The 23,731-nt window shown below is 44.9% G+C and overlaps 2 protein-coding genes across 2 annotated transcripts in view; both read left to right on the plus strand.

Moving 5' to 3' along the window:
* Positions 1-8,136, plus strand: part of pde1a (phosphodiesterase 1A, calmodulin-dependent) — a 14,220-nt gene extending 6,084 nt beyond the window's left edge. Inside the window, exons 7-16 of the mRNA XM_068746722.1 lie at positions 105-245; positions 378-478; positions 1,817-1,942; positions 2,032-2,133; positions 3,518-3,638; positions 4,741-4,822; positions 5,023-5,143; positions 5,744-5,928; positions 7,018-7,227; positions 7,308-8,136. Coding sequence (XP_068602823.1) covers positions 105-245; positions 378-478; positions 1,817-1,942; positions 2,032-2,133; positions 3,518-3,638; positions 4,741-4,822; positions 5,023-5,143; positions 5,744-5,928; positions 7,018-7,227; positions 7,308-7,363 — 1,245 coding nt within the window. The 3' untranslated portion in view covers positions 7,364-8,136. The remainder of the gene's footprint in view (positions 1-104; positions 246-377; positions 479-1,816; positions 1,943-2,031; positions 2,134-3,517; positions 3,639-4,740; positions 4,823-5,022; positions 5,144-5,743; positions 5,929-7,017; positions 7,228-7,307) is intronic.
* A 2,680-nt stretch (positions 8,137-10,816) lies between these two features.
* On the plus strand, positions 10,817-22,612 carry itgb2 (integrin, beta 2). Its single transcript, XM_068746088.1, has 15 exons — positions 10,817-10,865; positions 13,029-13,126; positions 13,536-13,740; positions 14,209-14,379; positions 17,558-17,799; positions 18,073-18,231; positions 18,323-18,418; positions 18,496-18,585; positions 18,663-18,800; positions 19,695-19,885; positions 20,452-20,684; positions 21,050-21,269; positions 21,395-21,609; positions 21,859-22,025; positions 22,124-22,612. Exons 1-15 carry the CDS (start codon positions 10,817-10,819, stop codon positions 22,187-22,189), a joined length of 2,340 nt encoding a protein of 779 aa, XP_068602189.1. The 3' UTR covers positions 22,190-22,612.
* Positions 22,613-23,731: the final 1,119 nt, after the last annotated feature.

The raw sequence follows: 23,731 nt of genomic DNA on the forward strand, positions 1-23,731 counted from the left end.
GAACTTTTCAAAAATAGTTTCTCAGAAAATGTTCAACGTGAAAACTTAAACTTAAAGCCCATGTATAAAGCGATTAAGCCCAAACCATCACGTTTCTGTTCCAGATCCCAGTGCAGGCTCTGGTACAGTTTGTTGAAGCTCTGGAAGGGGGATACAGCAAACACAAGAACCCCTACCACAACCTCATCCATGCTGCTGACGTCACTCAGACCGTCCACTTCCTGATGCTGCACACTGGACTGATGGTAAAACACACTGTAACCCGGCAGCGGAGGAGAGCGTCTTATTGTTTCTATGATGCAAACATAACTGTGTGTGTGTGTGCGTGTGCGTGTGCGTGTGCGTGTGCGTGTGCGTGTGCGTGCGTGCGCCTGCAGCACTGGCTTAGTGAGCTGGAGATTCTTGCAATGGTTTTTGCTGCAGCGATTCATGACTTCGAACACACAGGAAGCACCAACAACTTCCACATTCACACCAGGTAAAGTAGACAGTAAGAGGAAACCATTTAGCTCCCTAGCTCGGGGAAACACGGCTGGGGAGTCTGTGGCTCTGTCGTCTCACAGCGAGAAAGTCCGGGGTTCACGTCTATGTGAACATCTTTTTCTATGTTCCTCTCCGTGCGTGACTTCCTGCGTGGGTCTACCGTCACAATGCGGTAGAGGTGAACTGGCTACTGTAAAGATAAGACAAGAAAAGCCTTTGTTTATCCCCAAGTGGGGAAATTTCCATCTTCAGAGCAACCCAAAAAGCATCAAAACAGTATAAAGGTAGTAAACATATTAACTCATGAAGTACCGGACGTTTTCGAGCATTTTGGCCATTATTTCAAAATCCACAGAATTCTTTTCTTTGACTATAAAAGCACAATTCTTTTGTTTCGACCCTTTTCCATTGTGTAGTAATTAGCCGTTGAACAACAACACCAGTTTGGACCGAAACAGGGAGAAAATGAGGAATTTGTGAACAGAAATAGAAAGTGAACCTCATTTCGGTTTGGCAGACAAGCTTTGGTGCAGCTCAGCACGGGACTGGCTGGATTTACCTGGTGGCGTTTGCTGGCAGCAACTAGCATCCATTAGCTTTGCAGAGGCAGAGGCCATCCCACTCTGTAGTGCGTCATGGCTCTGCAGTTGGTCGTAAACCTCAGAGAAGCATGATGAACAGTCTCGTGAGGAAGAAGCATTCATATAAAAGAGATCTCCATAATCTAACACCGACAAAAAAAAGTGGCAAAAGAAAAACACAATTTCTTACGGAACAGGTTTTAGTTTCTTCACACGTTTTTCTATGTGTGGTTAAAAAGTGAGACCAAGGTATTTACATTCATGACCCACCTCCATGGCAGTTCCCTCGAGTGCGGACACGACCGGGACAGTTTGGGGCATCTTCTTAAAGTTTGATAACAACATTAGCTTTGTCCTCTCGCCATTGAGGACGAGTTTTAACTGACAATGAGATTCCATGGCCTGAACAACCACATGAAAATGCATATTAGCATCAGAGACGTTTTGACCCAAGTCGTTGATGTACATAATAAATAGGAGGGGCCCCAATACAGAGCCCTGTGGTACCCCCTTGCGGATAACAACACATTTAGAAAGGAGACCCTCATATTGAATGCTTTGAGTCCTGTTAGATACAGTAAATCGTTTGAGCATTCTCTGACACTGCGTGGCTGCGTTTACATCCGATCAGAGTTCAGAGTAAAATAATGATCGGATGCACTGTCCGATCACGACAAATATCAATGCACTACTCCTAGGCGTTGGTATCTGGGACTGTAGTCGACGTTATCTGCTGTCGTGCTCACTTTCAGATCGGAGGTTGCCATTCTATACAATGACAGGTCCGTTCTGGAGAACCACCATGTCAGCGCTGCTTATAAGCTGATGGCAGAGGAGGACATGAACATCCTGGTCAACCTGAATAAGGATGACTGGAGGTACACACACACCAGACACACCAGTCTCCGCTGCCCAGTTGTTGTTATGATGATTGATCATAGACTACTTGTGTATTGATGATTTGCAGGGAGCTCAGAGCGCTGGTCATAGAGATGGTGATGTCCACTGACATGTCATGTCACTTCCAGCAGATCAAGACCATGAGAAATGCCCTGACGCAAACACACAGGTCAGATCTGAAGTCAGTATTTCTCATCTAACACAAATGAACAATCTAGAATGCTGTAGTTACTCCATCAATAAACCACAATAGTGCCGTTTTAAATATTGGGGAGGTATTCGTTACAGTATACCGGCTTGTGTATTCCAAGGTTTACAAAAAGGAAGGTCTGACACGCACATCTCGTGAACGTCCACCAGCATCTGTCCTTCTAGGTTCCTGTCCTGAACAACAAAGTCCATCACTTCTCCTTCTCCTCTATTTCCTTCACCAACACGCCCATTGAGGTCTGCTGTGGAGTCAGGCGGGTGGAGTCAGGCGGGTGGAGTCAGACGGAGGGAGTCAGACGGGGGGAGTCAGGCGGGTGGAGTCAGACGGGTGGAGTCAGACGGAGGGAGTCAGACGGGGGGAGTCAGACGGGGGGAGTCAGACGGGTAGAGTCAGGCGGGTGGAGTCAGACGGAGGGAGTCAGATGGGTAGAGTCAGGCGGGTGGAGTCAGACGGAGGGAGTCAGATGGGTAGAGTCAGGCGGGTGGAGTCAGACGGAGGGAGTCAGATGGGTAGAGTCAGGCGGGTGGAGTCAGACGGAGGGAGTCAGATGGGTAGAGTCAGGCGGGTGGAGTCAGACGGGTGGAGTCAGACGGAGGGAGTCAGATGGGTAGAGTCAGGCGGGTGGAGTCAGACGGAGGGAGTCAGATGGGTAGAGTCAAGCGGGTGGAGTCAGACGGGTGGAGTCAGACGGAGGGAGTCAGACGGGTGGAGTCAGACGGAGGGAGTCAGATGGGTAGAGTCAGGCGGGTGGAGTCAGACGGGTGGAGTCAGACGGAGGGAGTCAGATGGGTAGAGTCAGGCGGGTGGAGTCAGGCGGGTGGAGTCAGACGGAGGGAGTCAGATGGGTAGAGTCAGGCGGGTGGAGTCAGATGGGTGGAGTCAGATGGGTGGAGTCAGACGGGTGGAGTCAGATGGGTGGAGTCAGATGGGTGGAGTCAGACACACACGTGTTGTTTACCACGCCGGTCGTCGGGACTTGTCTGTAGAGCAATGAATATGAAGTAGGATCTAGAACAGGGGTGGGCAAACTCGCGGGCCACAATGGGTTCTAAAATTATCCAGAGGGGCGGGGCCAGGAACCGATGGATGTTGTATTGTGTGAACTAATATAAATGACATGTAAAAGCCATTACATGAAAGGATTTGGCCTTTTACAGGCAGCATTACAGGGAAAAAGGTCAAAGATTGGGGTTTAATTATAATAAAACTTAATTTAATGATATAATTTGGACCAGTTCGGCGGGCCGGATTAAATAGCCCAACGGGCCGCATATGGCCCCCGGGCCTTAGTTTGCCCATGCCTGATCTAGAAGGTGACATTGGTTGCTCTTTGTGTCTCCAGCATAGACAAAGTGAAGGTCTTGTCTCTGGTCCTTCACGCTGCAGACATCAGCCATCCAGCCAAGGCGTGGCCCCTGCACTACCGCTGGACTCATAGTCTGATGGAGGAGTTCTTCAGACAGGTAGACGAAACACGCTGGAGAACAAAACCTCAGCGATTTGGTTCAGCTCCTGTTACCAGCACGCATCACGATCATGTCTGTATCTTCATGGTATGAGGGAGGGGGTCTGCTTCATGGAGAAAGGCCACAAACAGGGCCCCCGCTCAAGGGACGGGACATGTCCACTAAACAGAGCCCCCGCTCAAGGGACGGACATGTCCACCAAACAGGGCCCCCGCTCAAAGGACGGGACATGTCCACCAAACAGAGCCCCCACTCAAGGGACGGGACATGTCCACCCTGGTTTATCAGGGTAACTTCTGTGGAAGACACAGATGATGTTGGGGACAGTAATATTGCTGGAAGGAACCACGTTGGGCTCAAGTCAAGAGTTTGTTTGAAAGTGTTTTGCGTTTTGACTTACATCTACTTCCTCATCGTCAGGGTTTTGTGTGACGCAGTCATGGTTACGTTGTGTTGTTATTTTGTGTAGCTCCATTTCCCCTCCCTCACTCCGTTTCTTTTGTTGTAGTGTGGGCGCGGCCCAGGGCAGACACACCTGATCCTCATCATCACCTGCTTCCTCCAGAACCCACCTCACTCACGCGTCACTCTCCCCGTGTTTCCTTCCTTCACAGGTTTTTTGTTCTTTGTGTTTTTCTTAGTGTTCCTTTAGGTATTGTGTGTTTTTCTTTACCTCATCTCTGTATTCTGGGATCCACACCTTCGCTCAGGCCTCGACAAAAGACACCAAATACCTTTAAATTGCACAATGTTGATTCCATGAAAACTGGTTCTCTGTGATGGCTGTTGGTTGAAAAGTGGGACAGCTTGTGTACTAATTATAAGGTCAGTACAAGATACTAACCCTCAAATTATTCCAGATGTATGAAAGACAAACGTGTCGTAAAGTACTCTGGATAAAATCCTTCATGAAATATAGTTATTTATGGTCATCTTTTAAAATGGCCTTTTCCTCCAACACTGCCATCTCTCTTTTAGTTTATACTTTGCTGGATCTTTGCTCAGGTGACAAAGTAGTAATACAAGTAATGTAAAAAAAACATTACAACTCACACATAGGCATGTCCATGTTGCCTTGGTAACTATGTGTCTTTTTCAGGGAGATAAAGAAGTGGATCTTGGCCTTCCTTTCTCTCCTCTCTGTGATCGTAAAGCCACCATGATCGCCCAATCACAGATAGGTAAGGAGCATCTAGGTGGGTCACCGATTCAAGTTCTGGCCCAGAAAAAAAAAGAGAGAGAGAGAGAGAGCGTCCAATTCCAATCGAGTCCGCAAGCTCGTGATCGCGCCCGATTTCCGATCACGGGATCGGGACACCCCTAGTTTTTAATCACATGCTATTTCCTAATCTATGTTCATGGAGCTCTCGTCTGGTTGCAGGTTTCATAGACTTCATTGTGGAGCCAACCTTTAGTGGTCTGATTGACACAACAGAGAAGGTGATTGGTCCTCTGATAGAAGAAGACAAAAAGGCCGGAGACACAGGAAACAGGAGGTGCAAGTATTACTACTTTTACTCGTGGGAGGAGTCTTCACCTTTCTAGTACTGTCTGAGAAATAGTGTAATATACCCGAGGTTAAAATTTAAAATGGATCCTTATGTGCAACTGGATTCACTGTCAAGACACTGAACTGTCATTAAATTTAGAGTGTTTGAGATGATAGATCAAGTGTTCATCCTCGAGGTTTATTATGTTATCCACAATCGGATGCTACACATTCAGCCTAATCCTAGCGTGCTGCTAGTTGGCGACTTGGGTGATGTGAGATGTTAGTGGACGAATAGCCTGAAGCCTAATCCAGTAGTAAATTATCCCCACAGACACCGTCGGCTTGTTTCAAAGGTCATGCTGAAATCACATTGACTAAAAACATAACATGATTCATATTTAACTTTCAGCTCATTACTTCTTCTCATTGGATGAGCTTTGTTCTTAAATAAAACTAAAACCTGAACCATCCACTTTTCATTATAATCAGATGTATTTATTTATTTTTGACTACAAGGTCATCTGAGTCAGCTATTTAAGACAGTTAGTAAGAAAGTCATATCATGATGATATTCTGACGCCCCCGCCCCCATAACTCGGCTCTGTTGCAGTCGAACAGGAAGCGGTTCGGTGACCGTGGAGTCGGCGCAGAGACACAGCAGTGGTCTTCATGGAAGCATTGATGATGCACAGATGGACTTTTCCCTGACAGCCATCGATGTGCCTGCTCTGAGGCACCGTCTATCTGGTGTTATTGCCAGCAACAAGGAGCGGTGGAAAGAGCTTTCTGTGCATGGTAACACGCACACACACACACACACACACACCATAAAGCATTGTTTTGCATGTTGTCATCAGGCAAGGATTGAACAGCTGAAGAGGACATTATTATTATGATAAGGACCATAATCACATTTAGCTCTTCAGTGTTGATGAAAAACGATTTCTGATCTCTAAATGTCACGTTCAATTGAAGTATTGAAGATGCCATTTGTGTGCAATTTGAGCTCAAGTTCTGAAATGGACTCACCATCTTTAGTAAAATGTAATACTTCAATATTTTAGAATTTCTTCACGTTTTCACGTTAGCCTTGTGACATACTGTAGTATTCAGCCTAAAGTACCACTGTTCCTCTGTATATAATCAGCTACTTTCTTCATTAAAATAAAAATCATTTTTAAAATCAAAAATGATTCTCAATGAGAACTAGAAAGACAATCAGAGATTGCAGACTCCGCCTCCAATAGACTATTGGATCTTGTGAGACAGTAAACAGGGCTTCCGGATCAGAGGGGCCAAACCTGCTCTAGCTTGCTGCTCCGGAACGTACTACAAGACTCCTTCTGGACTCTTTTTCCCATCATGCCATTCGTGTCCCTCCCTCTTAAAGTCACAGGCACGATTCCAGATGTAAAAATAATTCTAGAATCTGGATCCAGATCCGGATCAACGCCATTCTCGGGGAGGACCGAGCCACGGACAGAACCTTGCCTGTGTAAATATTTCAAGTCGATTGGGTTACTAGTTTTTGAGTTATGCGCGCGGATAGACAAACAGACAGACAAACGCACCCAATTGCCATACCCTCGCCTCCGCTTCGGCGAGGGTAATGACGTGTTCCTTCCTCGGCTTCCTGGAGAGTTACCTGTGCAGCTGCTTTTCTCAGGTGCTGCTGGGAAAGGCCAGCATGATGCTCAGTGCTGCGTGTGTAGCTAGCACATCAAGGTGTGCTGTTGGGGGGGGGGGGGGAGACCCCCTGCTGCTATAGCAAACAGCACCGTAGGAAAACAACGGCTTCATGGAGTCTGTGTGATCAGTCCCTAGAAAAAAGAATACTTTTTAAATGGTTAAAGTTGAATAACAGCAAAATGTGCTTGTGCACAGAGCTGGCCAATAAGGAGCAAGAAGAACAGGAGGAAGTGGAGGAAGTGGAGGAAGTGGAGGCTAATGTGCAAGAAGACATCCGGTCACCTGTCTCACCCAATCAAAGCATCCCTGGTGAACACACGTCTGAACAGTCCCAAACGTCAGACGATGCAACGCACAACGACAAATCTCCAGAGCAGACGTGTTCAGCTCACCTGACCTGGAACGGTATCAACACGGCAGCATGTGCAAACGTGTCCCCATGTTTAACCCTCAGTGAGCTCACCTGTACCTGTGCTCCGTTGTAGGGGCGGGACCAGGGAAGAGCGACAAAGAGGATAACGAAGTGCCCGAGAACGCCTGATTCTCTGGCGCGTTCACCACTGTGTCACCACTGTGTCACCACTGTATCACCACTGTATCACCACGACACCACTGTGGCAGCTCAACATGGCAACAGGCGCTACAACAAAGTGACAAGAAGAGTCTAAAAGCAGCAACTGACTTTAAAAGAAAGATGTCATTTACAGCTCATCATGAAAGCATCACATTTAAGTGACATCATTAGCTTCCTAGCAGCTATGGGTGCATTCACAGTTGTGAAAGTGTTTGTAATTTTATTAGATACTCAGAAGAACAATGTCTGTGAACTAACTGGAAATGAAAACACGTTAATCAAAACGAGGAAACCTAAAATAAATCACGTTCCCTCAAAGGGTCAATGCAGTTTGAAGAATGAGACAAAGTGGCTTCCTGAGAAGAATGAGATATCCTGTTACATTCCTCTTGTAATATGTTAAGAGTTTTATAAGTGCTTTCTGAGTTTTGTTCAAACGACCGAGCATGTGCTTCTACCCCAGCCCAGAATGTGTTGTCAGAGCTATCACGGTGTAAATCTCTAAAAGCATACGGACGGTTACTTATACCTGACCGGCTTTCAGGCAGACTCGGGCTAAGTAGTGATTTATTTGCATGAGTGGAAAAAGTATTAAAGCTTTTTGTTTCTTTGACATTTCATGATCCCCAGACAATGAAACGGAAAGACTTTGATGAACCTTTGAGTTTTCCTTGTGTTACTCATGAGGCCAGAACTGTCCAATTCCATCGCTTCTTTTTTGACTCAATAAATAATGTTTAAGCCTACCCATACGTTGTGCTTTGTACTATATCTGTAAGGTTCTTTGCGTGCTAACCTTCCATTGAGTATGTTGACATTAGCATTCAGCTAGGCGGTGTAAAGAAGCCGGACAGAACCAGCAGCATAATCCAATTCATTTGAGTTCTATAACACCAGGTGATAACAGGAAGTTAACTCAAGGTACTTTACAGGTGGAGCAGGGAATGACCTGCAGGGAAAGACGGAACCCAACTTGACCCACAAGAGCAAGAACTTTGGAGACGGAGGCAAGGACAAACTTCCCTTCAACATGTCGTATTGGTGTTTATTGTTCAGTGATTTGAGATTTTACAGCTTACGGTAGATGAAGTTGTGATAGATTCTCCGAGCAGCCGTGTGCAGTCTGTCTGCTATTTATGGCTTTTTAAGTGACTTCATGTTTCTTCTGAATTGCCTGATGTCTCCACTTCTTCCTGGCAGGGTGTTGAGCAAGACTATTTTTTGCATCATGACAGGAAACCGTCATTTTGAGGCAATTTGCTGTTCATTTGTTGCTTCACACTTCCTGTAGTACGGGCGTGGTCCGTTCACCCAGTGCTCGGGACTGCAGACGGCATCTTCCTGTTACTCGTAAGTTTGTTTTAATACTTGTTCTTAGTCATTTGGTTTACTAATGTAGGTTTTAAATCCCATACACCTTTTCTCCTCTGTGGTTATTCATGTTTCAGACAGACCCAGCATATCAGATACGTGTGCTGGTTACCACTATGCCGTATTTCATACCAGTTTCAACCGAAACTACGACAAATGCTCATTTGAAAGACATCAAAGATTTCTGCATTCCTCCAATGAATTTCTTTTTCTGCCGGATGTTCTTTGGCTGCATGCTGATTTTCTATCATACCATCCGCAATGTCAGAATATTCTGAATTTAATTCAGCCTCAATCAATAAACGATCATGTGACGACTTGCTTCAGGCCATTAGAGGAATCAAAACATTGAAGACGATGAAGCAAATGACTCGGACTAGAACAGACGACAGGTCTCAGTCTAAATGAAGGGAATATAGTATTTCCTGTATTTATTGCTGCACCGAGCTCTATCAGCCATTCTGGGTCAGGAGACATTCTGACTCGCTCTTATGTTAACTCATTTAGTGCCAGCAATTTTCTCTTGTTTTTGGTACTTCAATATTAAAACGTATTTCATGACCTACAGAATATTGTGTACTCTGACTACATAAACACAGAACCTACCACATGAGAGAGTAAAGATTTTCTTTCATCAGGTGTTCCAACCTTTTTCCATTCTAGAGATGTCAGCCATTCAACAGAGGCTGTTTCACCAAAATCACAAGTTTTCAACAAACAATTGAGACAAATAGCTTTTTGTTCAGGTTGCAAAGGTCAAACAGAGGTCATATGATGACCTGTAGGTCAGGTTAGATAGTAAAAAGGGAGAGAAGGATCTGTCCAGGGTGGCCAGACAGAGACGGGAAGGATGTTCAGCATGTAAGAGTGATGAAGGGTAGAGGTCAAAGGTCAAACAGAGGCCAGTAGTGTGTAGGAAGATGGAAGAAGTATTTGGAGGAATTAATGAATGAGGAAAATGAGAGAGAACAAAGGGAGTAGAGGAACCTGTTGTGGACCAGGAAGTGATGAAGATCAGCATGAGTGAAGCTAGAAAGGATGAAGAGGATGACGAATGGGAAGGCAGTTGGACCAGAGACATACCTGTGGAGGTGTGGAAGTGTCTAGGAGAGGACGCTGTAGAGATTTTACATCCATGCTTTAATTAATGTTCATGTTTTTGGCGTCTCAAATCATCTTTTGCTGTCTCCGCCCACGTCTTTGTTTTCTCTAAACGCTTGCGTCTTCCTTCTGACTTCCTGCCTCGGGGTGGCAGATACTCCACATCTTCTCTTGCATTGTCCTTAAAAGGGTTCATGCCTCATAAACAGAGCGTGTGGGGGCGGGTTATCCGTTTACACATAACTTTAGATAAACTGCGTCTTGAACCACACCCCTTGTGAATTTCAAATTGTGCTCGGTCTGCTTTTGTTCAAAATGCGTCCATTTATTTTTGGAGGGTGGTTTTTCTTTTAGTCCGTAACATGTTCTCTCTTTTCTCTCATTTTAATTATCTTCAACAATTGTGGGCGTGTCGGAGCCGGATCTGCACAGGGCCCAGCAGCCCCTCATCAATCATGTTTATAGACCATCTATTTCAATGTTACTACTTTCTATAATGTTTAAGCTTGTTTATCATTTCTCCCCAAGGTCCCTGGTTTTGATTCGGCGGCCGTCATTTTACAAATCACATCCTCATCAGCTGCTGCTATTCTGGTTAATGATTCAACCAGTTTAACCCTATCTAAACTAGTTATAACTGGCAACTTCACACGGACCGCACCTGATTCAATTCAGTTCTATTCATTTTATTTCTATAGCACCAGATCATAATAGGAAGTCATCTCAAGGCGCTTTACAGGATTAGCAGGGACAGAGACAGAACCCAACTTGACCCACAAGAGCAAGAACTTTGGAGACGGAGGCAAGGACAAACTTCCCTTTAACAGGCAGAAACCTTGGACAGAACCTAGGCTCAAGTTGGACGGACATCTGGACTGGACCTGATAACTTTATGCTTATATAAGAGGAAAAGTGATCACAGATTCTTTTCTTTTTTGTTAACAGGACATGAAACTGTGTTTAATGTTTCTTCTGCTCCTGCTGATGGAGAGAAATGGTAAGTAGTTTTTATTATTTAACTTTGCATTAATCATTTGCGTATTAAAAGGGATTTCTTGTAACAAACACAGACGATCAAATCTTTAGATACTTTGCGTGGAGGTTGCGTGTTCCTGTGTCTGCGTGGAGGTTGCGTGTTCCTGTGTCTGCGTGGAGGTTGCGTGTTCCTGTGTTTGCGTGGAGGTTGCGTGTTCCTGTGTCTGCGTGGAGGTTGCGTGTTCCTGTGTCTGCGTGGAGGTTGCGTGTTCCTGTGTTTGCGTGGAGGTTGCGTGTTCCTGTGTTTGCGTGGAGGTTGCGTGTTCCTGTGTCTGCGTGGAGGTTGCGTGTTCCTGTGTCTGCGTGGAGGTTGCGTGTTCCTGTGTCTGCGTGGAGATTGCGTGTTCCTGTGTTTGCGTGGAGATTGCGTGTTCCTGTGTCTGCGTGGAGGTTGCGTGTTCCTGTGTCTGCGTGGAGGTTGCGTGTTCCTGTGTCTGCGTGGAGGTTGCGTGTTCCTGTGTTTGCGTGGAGATTGCGTGTTCCTGTGTCTGCGTGGAGGTTGCGTGTTCCTGTGTCTGCGTGGAGGTTGCGTGTTCCTGTGTCTGCGTGGAGGTTGCGTGTTCCTGTGTTTGCGTGGAGGTTGCGTGTTCCTGTGTCTGCGTGGAGGTTGCGTGTTCCTGTGTTTGCGTGGAGATTGCGTGTTCCTGTGTCTGCGTGGAGGTTGCGTGTTCCTGTGTCTGCGTGGAGGTTGCGTGTTCCTGTGTCTGCGTGGAGGTTGCGTGTTCCTGTGTCTGCGTGGAGGTTGCGTGTTCCTGTGTCTGCGTGGAGGTTGCGCGTTCCTGTGTATGCGTGGAGGTTGCGCGTTCCTGTGTCTGCGTAGCGGTTGCGTGTTCCTGTGTCTGCGTGGAGGTTGCGCGTTCCTGTGTCTGCGTGGAGGTTGCGCGTTCCTGTGTCTGCGTAGCGGTTGCGTGTTCCTGTGTCTGCGTGGAGGTTGCGTGTTCCTGTGTCTGCGTGGAGGTTGCGCGTTCCTGTGTATGCGTGGAGGTTGCGCGTTCCTGTGTCTGCGTGGAGGTTGCGCGTTCCTGTGTCTGCGTAGCGGTTGCGTGTTCCTGTGTCTGCGTGGAGGTTGCGTGTTCCTGTGTCTGCGTGGAGGTTGCGTGTTCCTGTGTCTGCGTGGAGGTTGCGCGTTCCTGTGTCTGCGTGGAGGTTGCGCGTTCCTGTGTCTGCGTGGAGGTTGCGCGTTCCTGTGTCTGCGTGGAGGTTGCGCGTTCCTGTGTCTGCGTGGAGGTTGCGCGTTCCTGTGTCTGCGTGGAGGTTGCGCGTTCCTGTGTCTGCGTGGAGGTTGCGCGTTCCTGTGTTTGCGTGGCGGTTGCGCGTTCCTGTGTCTGCGTGGCGGTTGCGCGTTCCTGTGTCTGCGTGGAGGTTGCGTGTTCCTGTGTCTGCGTGGAGGTTGCGCGTTCCTGTGTTTGCGTGGCGGTTGCGCGTTCCTGTGTCTGCGTGGCGGTTGCGCGTTCCTGTGTCTGCGTGGAGGTTGCGTGTTCCTGTGTCTGCGTGGAGGTTGCGTGTTCCTGTGTCTGCGTGGAGGTTGCGTGTTCCTGTGTCTGCGTGGCGGTTGCGTGTTCCTGTGTCTGCGTGGAGGTTGCGTGTTCCTGTGTCTGCGTGGAGGTTGCGTGTTCCTGTGTCTGCGTGGAGGTTGCGTGTTCCTGTGTCTGCGTGGAGGTTGCGCGTTCCTGTGTTTGCGTGGAGGTTGCGTGTTCCTGTGTCTGCGTGGAGGTTGCGTGTTCCTGTGTCTGCGTGGAGGTTGCGCGTTCCTGTGTCTGCGTGGCGGTTGCGCGTTCCTGTGTCTGCGTGGAGGTTGCGCGTTCCTGTGTCTGCGTGGAAGTTGCGCGTTCCTGTGTATGCGTGGAGGTTGCGTGTTCCTGTGTATGCGTGGAGGTTGCGTGTTCCTGTGTCTGCGTGGAGGTTGCGCGTTCCTGTGTTTGCGTGGAAGTTGCGTGTTCCTGTGTCTGCGTGGAGGTTGCGTGTTCCTGTGTCTGCGTGGAGGTTGCGTGTTCCTGTGTATGCGTGGAGGTTGCGTGTTCCTGTGTCTGCGTGGAGGTTGCGTGTTCCTGTGTATGCGTGGAGGTTGCGTGTTCCTGTGTCTGGCCATTGTTGTTAAAAATGTGTTTGTGCTTTTTTTTTGCAGGATTGTGTCAACATGAGGACATTTGTGTGAAGTCTGTGATCAATTCTTGCAGTGACTGCATCCGATCTGGCCCATACTGTGTTTGGTGTAAACAGCTGGTGAGAAAAATGCCTAAATATCGTATCAAAGACACCTGAAGCTTTTAAGATGCTTTGATGTAAAGTGAGAAACTCAGTAAATCGTCTCCCACAGAGTTCTGTGGTAATAAAACCCAAAAAGAAGAAAATCAAACATTAGTTATAGACACCTGTCACTTTATTAGGTGCACCTGTTTACTTGCATTATAACACAAATAGATAATCAATCAATCAATCAATCACATGGCTGCAACTCAATGCATTTGTGGTTTCACTTCTGAAGTATTTTAAACTCCATTTATTTGGTTTACTACTAAGCCGTTCGAGGACCGAGGTGGCGCTGTGTGTATGTATATTATATATATACTGTGTGTATATTATATATATACTGTGTGTATATACGTGCTTGTGCTTGCTTTGCTTTGTACAGAATTTTACCAAAGCAGGTGAACAGGAAGCAACACGCTGTGACACCCGAGCTCAGTTGAGAGCAAGAGGCTGCAGGATGGACGAAATAACGTCCCCCCAGAACAACGTGGACGTTCTGGATGAAAAGCCTCTCTCTGTGTCTCTGACCTCCGACCAGCAGCCGGTCCAGCTGAGTCCCCAGAAGATTAGTCTGAGGCTGCGACCTGGTAAGTGCAACCTTGAACAAATACTTATTATTATTATTATTATCCCATTTGATAATACCTCGATATACGACTTCGGTACTCGTCTCCTCCCGTGTTTTGTTTTCATTATTTACGTGATTCTGTCTGTATCTGTGAATTTACTTTATAATAAGTGAAGGTTAATTTATGTAAGTGTCCGTGTAAGGTACAATTACGGTATGGTATGAAGTGTCTACGTCCCGCCCAACTGTCCCTCCCTCCTCCTTTATCATCTATTATATCATTGTGTGTGTGTGTGTGTGTGTGTGTTTGACCGACGGAATGGATTCATTTTTTTCATTTATTTTAAATTTGAGTTCCGAGCATATTATACTCGTATGTCAAGGTAATACTGTAGCTTCCTGTTAAAGGACACCAAATATCTGTTATATTATTTCAACTAGGTGACAAATATTTCCATTCAGTATGAATGTTTTTCTGTTCTTACAGGGCTTTCTACCACATTCAAGCTTTCTTTTAAAAGAGTTCAAGGTTATCCAGTTGACCTGTATTACCTGATGGACCTGTCTTACTCAATGAAAGACGACTTGGAGCATGTTAAAGACCTCGGACAAGATCTATTTGAAGCTCTGAATAATATTACTGCACATGCTCAGATAGGTAATACGATTTCTGTCCTCATCCTCAAAAATGGCAACTTTTCGTAACACATATTTTTATTATTATCTATTAGGAGCAGTCATTGAGTTTGGGGTACCAAAGAATGAAGCACACAATCACATCTTCATTTAAAAAAGTACATTTATTGCTTCACTGAATCATTCATTACATGGTTTCCTTATTGCACCAGTAGTCAGATCAATGATTACTGACCAATGATTACTGACAATGATTACAGATCAATGATTACTGACCAATGATTACTGACCAATGATTACTGACCAATGATTACAGATCAATGATTACTGACCAATGATTACAGACAATGATTACAGACAATGATTACAGACAATGATTACAGATCAATGATTACTGACCAATGATTACTGACCAATGATTACAGATCAATGATTACTGACCAATGATTACTGACCAATGATTACAGACAATGATTACAGACAATGATTACTGACCAATGATTACTGACCAATGATTACAGACAATGATTACAGACAATGATTACAGATCAATGATTACTGACCAATGATTACAGACCAATGATTACAGATCAATGATTACTGACCAATGATTACTGACCAATGATTACAGACCAATGATTACAGACCAATGATTACAGACCAATGATTACAGATCAATGATTACTGACCAATGATTACTGACCAATGATTACAGACCAATGATTACAGATCAATGATTACTGACCAATGATTACTGACCAATGATTACAGACCAATGATTACAGACCAATGATTACTGACCAATGATTACTGACCAATGATTACAGACAATGATTACAGACAATGATTACAGATCAATGATTACTGACCAATGATTACTGACCAATGATTACTGACCAATGATTACAGATCAATGATTACTGACCAATGATTACTGACCAATGATTACAGACAATGATTACAGACAATGATTACAGATCAATGATTACTGACCAATGATTACTGACCAATGATTACAGATCAATGATTACTGACCAATGATTACTGACCAATGATTACAGACCAATGATTACTGACCAATGATTACAGATCAATGATTACTGACCAATGATTACTGACCAATGATTACAGACAATGATTACAGATCAATGATTACAGACAATGATTACTGACCAATGATTACTGACCAATGATTACAGATCAATGATTACTGACCAATGATTACTGACCAATGATTACAGACAATGATTACAGATCAATGATTACAGACCAATGATTACAGACCAATGATTACAGACAATGATTACAGATCAATGATTACTGACCAATGATTACAGACCAATGATTACAGACAATGATTACAGATCAATGATTACTGACCAATGATTACAGACCAATGATTACTGACCAATGATTACAGATCAATGATTACTGACCAATGATTACTGACCAATGATTACAGACAATGATTACAGATCAATGATTACAGACCAATGATTACAGACCAATGATTACAGACAATGATTACAGATCAATGATTACTGACCAATGATTACAGACCAATGATTACAGATCAATGATTACTGACCAATGATTACTGACCAATGATTACAGACCAATGATTACAGATCAATGATTACTGACCAATGATTACAGACAATGATTACAGACAATGATTACTGACCAATGATTACAGACAATGATTACAGACAATAATTACAGACAATGATTACTGACCAATGATTACAGACCAATGATTACAGACCAATGATTACAGACAATGATTACAGATCAATGATTACTGACCAATGATTACAGACCAATGATTACAGACAATGATTACAGATCAATGATTACTGACCAATGATTACAGACCAATGATTACAGACCAATGATTACAGACAATGATTACAGATCAATGATTACTGACCAATGATTACAGACCAATGATTACAGACAATGATTACAGATCAATGATTACTGACCAATGATTACAGACCAATGATTACAGATCAATGATTACTGACCAATGATTACAGACCAATGATTACAGACCAATGATTACAGACAATGATTACAGATCAATGATTACTGACCAATGATTACAGACCAATGATTACTGACCAATGATTACAGACAATGATTACAGATCAATGATTACTGACCAATGATTACAGACCAATGATTACAGATCAATGATTACTGACCAATGATTACAGACCAATGATTACTGACCAATGATTACAGACAATGATTACTGACCAATGATCACAGACCAATGATTACAGACCAATGATTACAGACAATGATTACAGATCAATGATTACTGACCAATGATTACAGACCAATGATTACAGACCAATGATTACAGACAATGATTACAGATCAATGATTACTGACCAATGATTACAGACCAATGATTACAGACAATGATTACAGATCAATGATTACAGACAATGATTACAGACAATGATTACTGACCAATGATTACTGACCAATGATTACAGACCAATGATTACAGACAATGATTACTGACCAATGATTACAGACCAATGATTACAGACAATGATTACTGACCAATGATTACAAACCAATGATTATTGACCAATGATTACAGACAATGATTACAGATCAATGATTACAGACAATGATTACAGATCAATGATTACAGACCAATGATTACAGACCAATGATTACAGACAATGATTACTTAAGTGCACAGCCATGGACTTTCACCACAACAGAGAAAGCCACACAATGTTCTTTAGTATTTAGTAGTATTTAGTATTTAATATAAGTATTAATTCTCCTGAGCAGCCGTAACGAGTTTCCTTCATAAGACTACAGCATAAATTAACTCTGAATAATTTAGGCTTCTTCTCAACGTGCTGATAAAAGTTGAACGTTGCAGAGTGTCAGATGACCGTCCACTATGAGCTTTAGGTTCTGTCCAAGGTTTCTGCCTGTTAAAGGGAAGTGTTTCCTCACCCCTGGCTCTTGTGGGTCAGGTTGGGTTCTGTCCACCCTGCAGGTGTTTCCCTGCCACACCTGTGTCTATAAACTATAATAGAAAGAAATACTGTCATTTAACGGTGCATTTTATTTCTGAACCATGTTATCGTAATATTCTATATCGAAGTGTTCTTGTATAAATAATATAAAGGAATGTGGCGCTAACAGCTGCTTCTCTTTAACTATAGGGTTTGGTGCCTTTGTTGACAAAACCGTCCTTCCTTATACGAACACCAATGAGAATAAACTGCAGAAGCCATGTGACGATAATAACCAGCAGTGTCAGGCGGCTTTTGGCTACAGACATGTGCTTAGTATGACGGCGAAGAAGGAAGAGTTCAAAAGAAAAGTGACAGAACAGTTGATTTCTGGGAACCTGGACTCCCCTGAAGGGAGCCTCGATGCCGTGATGCAGGCTGCTGTATGTGGGGTGAGAACTCGCTGCCGACTAAAATGCTACTGGATCATCCAGTACTAGCCCCACTCAACACGGTCACAGAGTCAGAGACATGGAATACATGTACTTATACATAGACTTGTACTTACACATAGACATCGATACACAATTTGAATGAAGAACAGTAGTAAAGGTTATTGTTTAATAAAAGTTTGTAGTTACAATACTTTAGTACCGCTACTACTTTAAATTGCTTCTAAGTATTGCTAAAGTTTTCAAGCTCAAATAGTACTTGTTGCTCTTTAGGACAGGATTGGCTGGAGGGACAACAGCACGCGGCTGATCGTCCTGACCACGGACGCTGGATTCCACATGGCTGGCGACGGGAAGCTCGCTGGCATTCTGGAGCCCAACGACGGACGCTGCTACATGGAGAACGGCCTCTACACCAGGAGCCTGACGATGGTTCGTATGGAATTAAATGATCCATTTTGGCTTATTGCTGCTGCACTCCTGAAGCCAGACGGACTGAGTTGTGATTAATGTTTGTCTGAAGGATTACCCATCGGTTGGACAAGTAGCTACGCAGCTGGAAAAAAACAACATTCAGCCAATATTTGCAGTGACAGAAGAAGTAGAGACTGTGTACAAGGTATTTGTACATGTCATTACAGAGCACACGTTGTAGTTTCTTATTCTGGATGACCTTGAATGTTTCTATTATCCTAGCAACTCTCCAAAATGATTCCAAAATCAGAGGTGGGCGTTCTGTCACTGGATTCTAAGAACGTTGTTCAATTGATCAAAGGTGCCTACAATGTAAGTTGTCGCTTCCCTGATGCCACATTTGTCTTTCTGTTCTCATTACTTTGTGCTTTTCTATGTCTTCGTGACAGAGGTTGTCCTCGAAGGTCACTGTGACCCACGACAATCTGCCGGACCACGTAAGAGTTTTCTACACTCCTAAATGTGAGCATTCGGGACCAGCAGGCGACGTTACGGGGGTGTGTGACAATGTACGAGCAGGTCAGGAGGTCAGTTCTTCTGTAATATTTAAAATATATATGTATAATGGAATTCTTTATATATTCATGGATATTTTATAAATAGGTACCTTGATTATGGAGATTTCAGTTTGATTCTGTCTGTGTATCTCAGATGATCTGTCTAATATCCAGTGTGTAATGTACTTTGCTAAATACTGAATGCCTACTAGGACTAGATGGTCCAGTCCCACGATAAACAATTCAGTCTAAGGATGAAGAGTAGCTCTGATGATGGAAGTCAGTCTGTTGGACTGTCATTTTGGACCTTGCTGTAGTGTACTTGTACTCCATTGTGTTACAGGTACTCGTACATAAACTCAGACATAGTAGTTCTGCCTCTTGACAGCATCCTTCTGGTTGAGTATTGGACACATCATCGATGTACTCCGCTCGTACTGGCGTGTCCCATCACTTACGGACACCACGGTCATGTTGGTGCATAATTTCATGCTTCATCATCGTCTTTCTTGTCACTGCCATCCTCACCACTCGCTTTCTTTGGACATTTACTATAAAGAATATTCACAAGTACGATGAAAGTCACTGAACGAGTGACGCGCGCTTGAAGCGCACGGCCATCGAGCGTCAGTCGTATCTGAGTGAAGGTGCGAGCTGCTGGTAAATGTAAACATCGCTCCACTTCCACATAGTAGATCAAATAATGTAAACCACAGTAATAATAATAATAGTAATGCAAACGGAGACATTTATACATTGAAGAAAGGAGCAGTGAAGCCCGAGCTGACGATGGAGTGAACAGAACAGAGGGCTGCGTTATTCAATAAAGTTAATACAAGAGGAGATCAAACATGTGACTAGCTCATAACCTGTACATGAAAGGGTAAAACGTTTTCTGACTCCAACCTTAACTGCCTTCCCCAGATTGCCTTTGATGTCACAGTGACAGCTGACTCGTGTATGCGGGACAAGGCTTTCACCATCAGACCGCTCGGGATTAAAGACACATTGACAGTAACTCTATCTACAACGTGTGAGTGTGACTGTAAAGACCCCCAAGACAATAGCCACCCACACTGCAAAAACAAGGGAGGGGTCCGCTGTGGGATTTGCAGGTAAGACTTTCTTTTATAAAACAGTCACTGTGTACTTGAAGAGCTATTTTATATTAGAGTTACAATTAAAGTATGAGCAGGTAAAGTATTTGTTTACTGTTGTAAAAAACGTGTTTCATTTTACAGAACCCAGTGATGAAGTAATTTAAGAGTGTAGTTCTTTGGTCAATGTTGCACTACCGTGCCACCAATAATGTGCAAATGTTCCCCCCAAAAAATCATTTATTCTTTTCAGAAAAAAAGACCATGTATTGTGCAAAACACTGTAAAGCAGGGTTCAGGAACCTCTGGCTCGGGAGCCAGATGTGGCTCTTTCGATGGCTGCATCTGGCTCGCAGACAAATCTTTAATTATAAAGCCGGTTCGCTATGAGGCAGTGACCAGAAGTCCGGCTTATAAACGCCGTTGTGCTCACTGGGACGATCAAACCAGTCAGCTCAGTGGGAAAGTGGCAAACATGCATGTCTCAATCGCCTAGGCAACGCAGATGAGGCGGAGACACTGTTCGGGTGGGGTTGCTGTTCCTGTTCTAATGGGAATTCTGTTCTGTTTACACCTTTGTGCAGGTGCAACGAAGGCTTCGTTGGTCAGTTCTGTGAGTGTTCCATCGGTGAACAGGATGAGCACGCCCTGCGAGCGTCGTGCCAGAGGCACAACGGCACCGAGTGTGAGGGTCGGGGGGACTGCGTGTGTGGCAGGTGTCAGTGCCACTCGACAGAGAGTGGAAGCAGTTACCATGGAGATTTCTGCCAGTGTGACGACGAACACTGTGAGAAATATCAGAACACACTATGTGGAGGTAGAGCTTCTTTTGTCTAAATTCTGTATAACATTTTGTTCTTATACATATATGTAAGAAGAACTTTATTATTCTATTTAGGCGTTGCATTTTCACACACACACACATAGAGCACACCTCACACACCTTTACACAAGCATCAGTGGAGCTCGAGGGTCGCGTGATGGGCAGCCCTGTAGCTGTACCCTAGGAGCAGCTTGTGGGGTTCAGTGCCTTGCTCAAGTACCCAGGAGAACCCTAACCCTTCCCACTGAACTGTGAAAGGATGATTGAACATTGTGAATATTTGGGGTGCGTAATGCAGCTGCATTGAGCACCGTCCACACAGGACTCTGCACATTGTCTCTTTTCTAATTCATTTACAGGAAATGGGAAGTGCAACTGCGGCAAGTGCGACTGTGTTCCGGACTACGAGGGCTCAGCCTGCCAGTGCAGGGTCTCGGATACGGGCTGCCGTACCCCGAACAACACCGTGTGCTCCGGCCGAGGCGCCTGCAGGTGTAGTCGCTGCCAGTGCATCGAGGGATACCAGCCCCCGCTCTGCCAGGAGTGCCCGTCATGCCCGAATCCTTGCCAGGCCAAACTGTAAGAAAAACAAATGCTTGTTTTGTAAATGTCAATTCTGTTACAAAGGACAGCAAATATGACTCTTTATTTTCTTGTCTTCGTGAATCAGTCATTTAGAGCTGTTGCTTCTGATCCTGTTTCAGGGACTGCATTGAGTGTCTTGGCTTTGAATCGGGTGTCTTTAAACAGAACTGCAGCGTGGCTTGCAAAAAGGTCATTGATCATGAGATGGTAGACGAGTTTTCCATCTCAAGCAAGGAATGCCTGCAAAAGGACACGGCAGGCTGCTGGATCCTGTTTAAGCTGGAGCAGATGGTTGGAGAGGATCATTACAAGGCTGAGATTCTGAGACACAGAGGTAGGATTCAATGTCATCATATTTAACAGGGCTATTCCAGTCAGGGTTGGACTTCAGTCATTGCTGCTCTTACCCGAAACGGGCACCGAGTCACCGAAGGCCAAAGACAAGCACACAAAATAAACAAGAAATACATGAATAATAAATGAAGCGGTCTAACAATACGACGAAAAAGCTCTGACAGCTCCAGAAACACATGCTGGTCATGATGAGGAAGGAGTGAAGTTCAATGTTTGCCTCCGCTTTCAGACTGCCCTGCACCACCAAACATCACAGCTATTATCGGAGGCTCCATTGCGTCTGTGGCTCTGATTGGTATCCTGCTGCTGATGCTCATCAAGCTACTCATCTACATGAAGGACCTGAAAGAGTACCAGAAATTTGAGAATGAAAAGAAACAATCCAAGTGGGCAGAGGTAAGATCTGAAAAGCACAATAAGAGCCCTCGTCAGGACTCTGCTGAGTTCACCCTCACCCGACCGGTGATGCATGAACACGGCTTTCCTCTCGCCAGGCTGACAACCCACTGTTCCAAAACGCCACCACCACTGTGGCCAACCCAACCTTCACTGGGGAGTAAGGGCAGCACCACAGGCGGAGTGCTCCGTACTCCGCCCTGTATCCGACCCAACCTTCACTGGGGAGTAAGGGCAGCACCACAGGACGGAGTGCTCCGTACTCCGCCCTGTGTCCGACCCAACCTTCACTGGGGAGTAAGGGCAGCACCACAGGCGGAGTGCTCCGTACTCCGCCCTGTATCCGACCCAACCTTCACTGGGGAGTAGGGGCAGCACCACAGGACGGAGTGCTCCGTACTCCGCCCTGTATCCGACCCAACCTTCACTGGGGAGTAGGGGCAGCACCACAGGACGGAGTGCTCCGTACTCCGCCCTGTATCCGACCCAACCTTCACTGGGGAGTAAGGGCAGCACCACAGGACGGAGTGCTCCGTACTCCGCCCTGTATCCGACCCAACCTTCACTGGGGAGTAGGGGCAGCACCACAGGACGGAGTGCTCCGTACTCCGCCCTGTATCAGTCACCGCTTTCAGTCAGCAGATACACTTCCCTTGCATTTCATTACTAGATGCTCTATTAATATGTTCTCTCCTTTCTTTTCATCAGGGTATTACAAACGGTAAACTTTCCTCTTTATTCCTTTGTTCTCTTAAGTAAAGGCTGTTTATTGATCTCTCTGCCTTCACTGATTATCTTTAAGCTGTGAGTTATTCTCAGTGTTCTAATTATGAGGCAATAAAAGGCTTATATTGTATTTTCATTGTTTTCATTGTAAAATGAAAATCAAATAAACACTCGTTTTTTAACGCTCACCTCTGAACAAAAATCCAAAATATACACGGACCACAGATTCTTAGATTTCATTACATTTCGAGTTCATTGTATGATTTTTTAAAACAATTTATTTATAAATTCTTGCATAAAATAAGCATTTGGCACCGACTAAAAGCAAGAATTCCAGCCGTCAGACCTGCGACTTCCCCTTTAAGAGGTTTTTCTATCCTCCCTCGTTACCTGGATTAATGGCGCCTGTTTGAACTCGTTACCTGCATAAAAGACACGTGTCCACACCTTCAAACAGTCAGACTCCAATCGCCACCATGACCAAGACCAGGTAGCTGTCCAAGGACAACAGGGGCAGAATCGTAGACCTGCACAAGGGGGGTGAGCCAGTCTAGACAGGGTCAGTGACAATCTCCCTCGACCTGGAGCTCCATGCAAGATGGTGGGCTGGCGGCGTTTCAGCCCAGACCTACACGAGGGCAGCTGCAGAATGACCTGCAGGGAGTTGGGACCGCGAAGGTTGCTATTAAAAACAGACAACGTCATCATGGATTCAAATCCCGTCTCCGGTCCAAACCGGGTCGAGAACCACAGGAAACATTGGACCTCAGTCTTCGCCAATGAGGTTACACTACAAAGTATTGTAAGTACACATGTTGATGCTCCATTGACTGCAATGTTATCTGCAATCCAGGATCTTAAGTACGAGTCATAAAATACTGTAATTTCCCAACTATTGCGTGCAGCTGGTTATAAGTTCCAGCCTCTAAACGTAAAACGATTTCTACATGTACAGGCCACGCCTCTCTAAAGCCGCAGGT

This window comes from Brachionichthys hirsutus, chromosome 12 (genome assembly GCF_040956055.1).
Source record: "Brachionichthys hirsutus isolate HB-005 chromosome 12, CSIRO-AGI_Bhir_v1, whole genome shotgun sequence".
NCBI classification, from domain to species: Eukaryota; Metazoa; Chordata; class Actinopteri; order Lophiiformes; family Brachionichthyidae; genus Brachionichthys; species Brachionichthys hirsutus.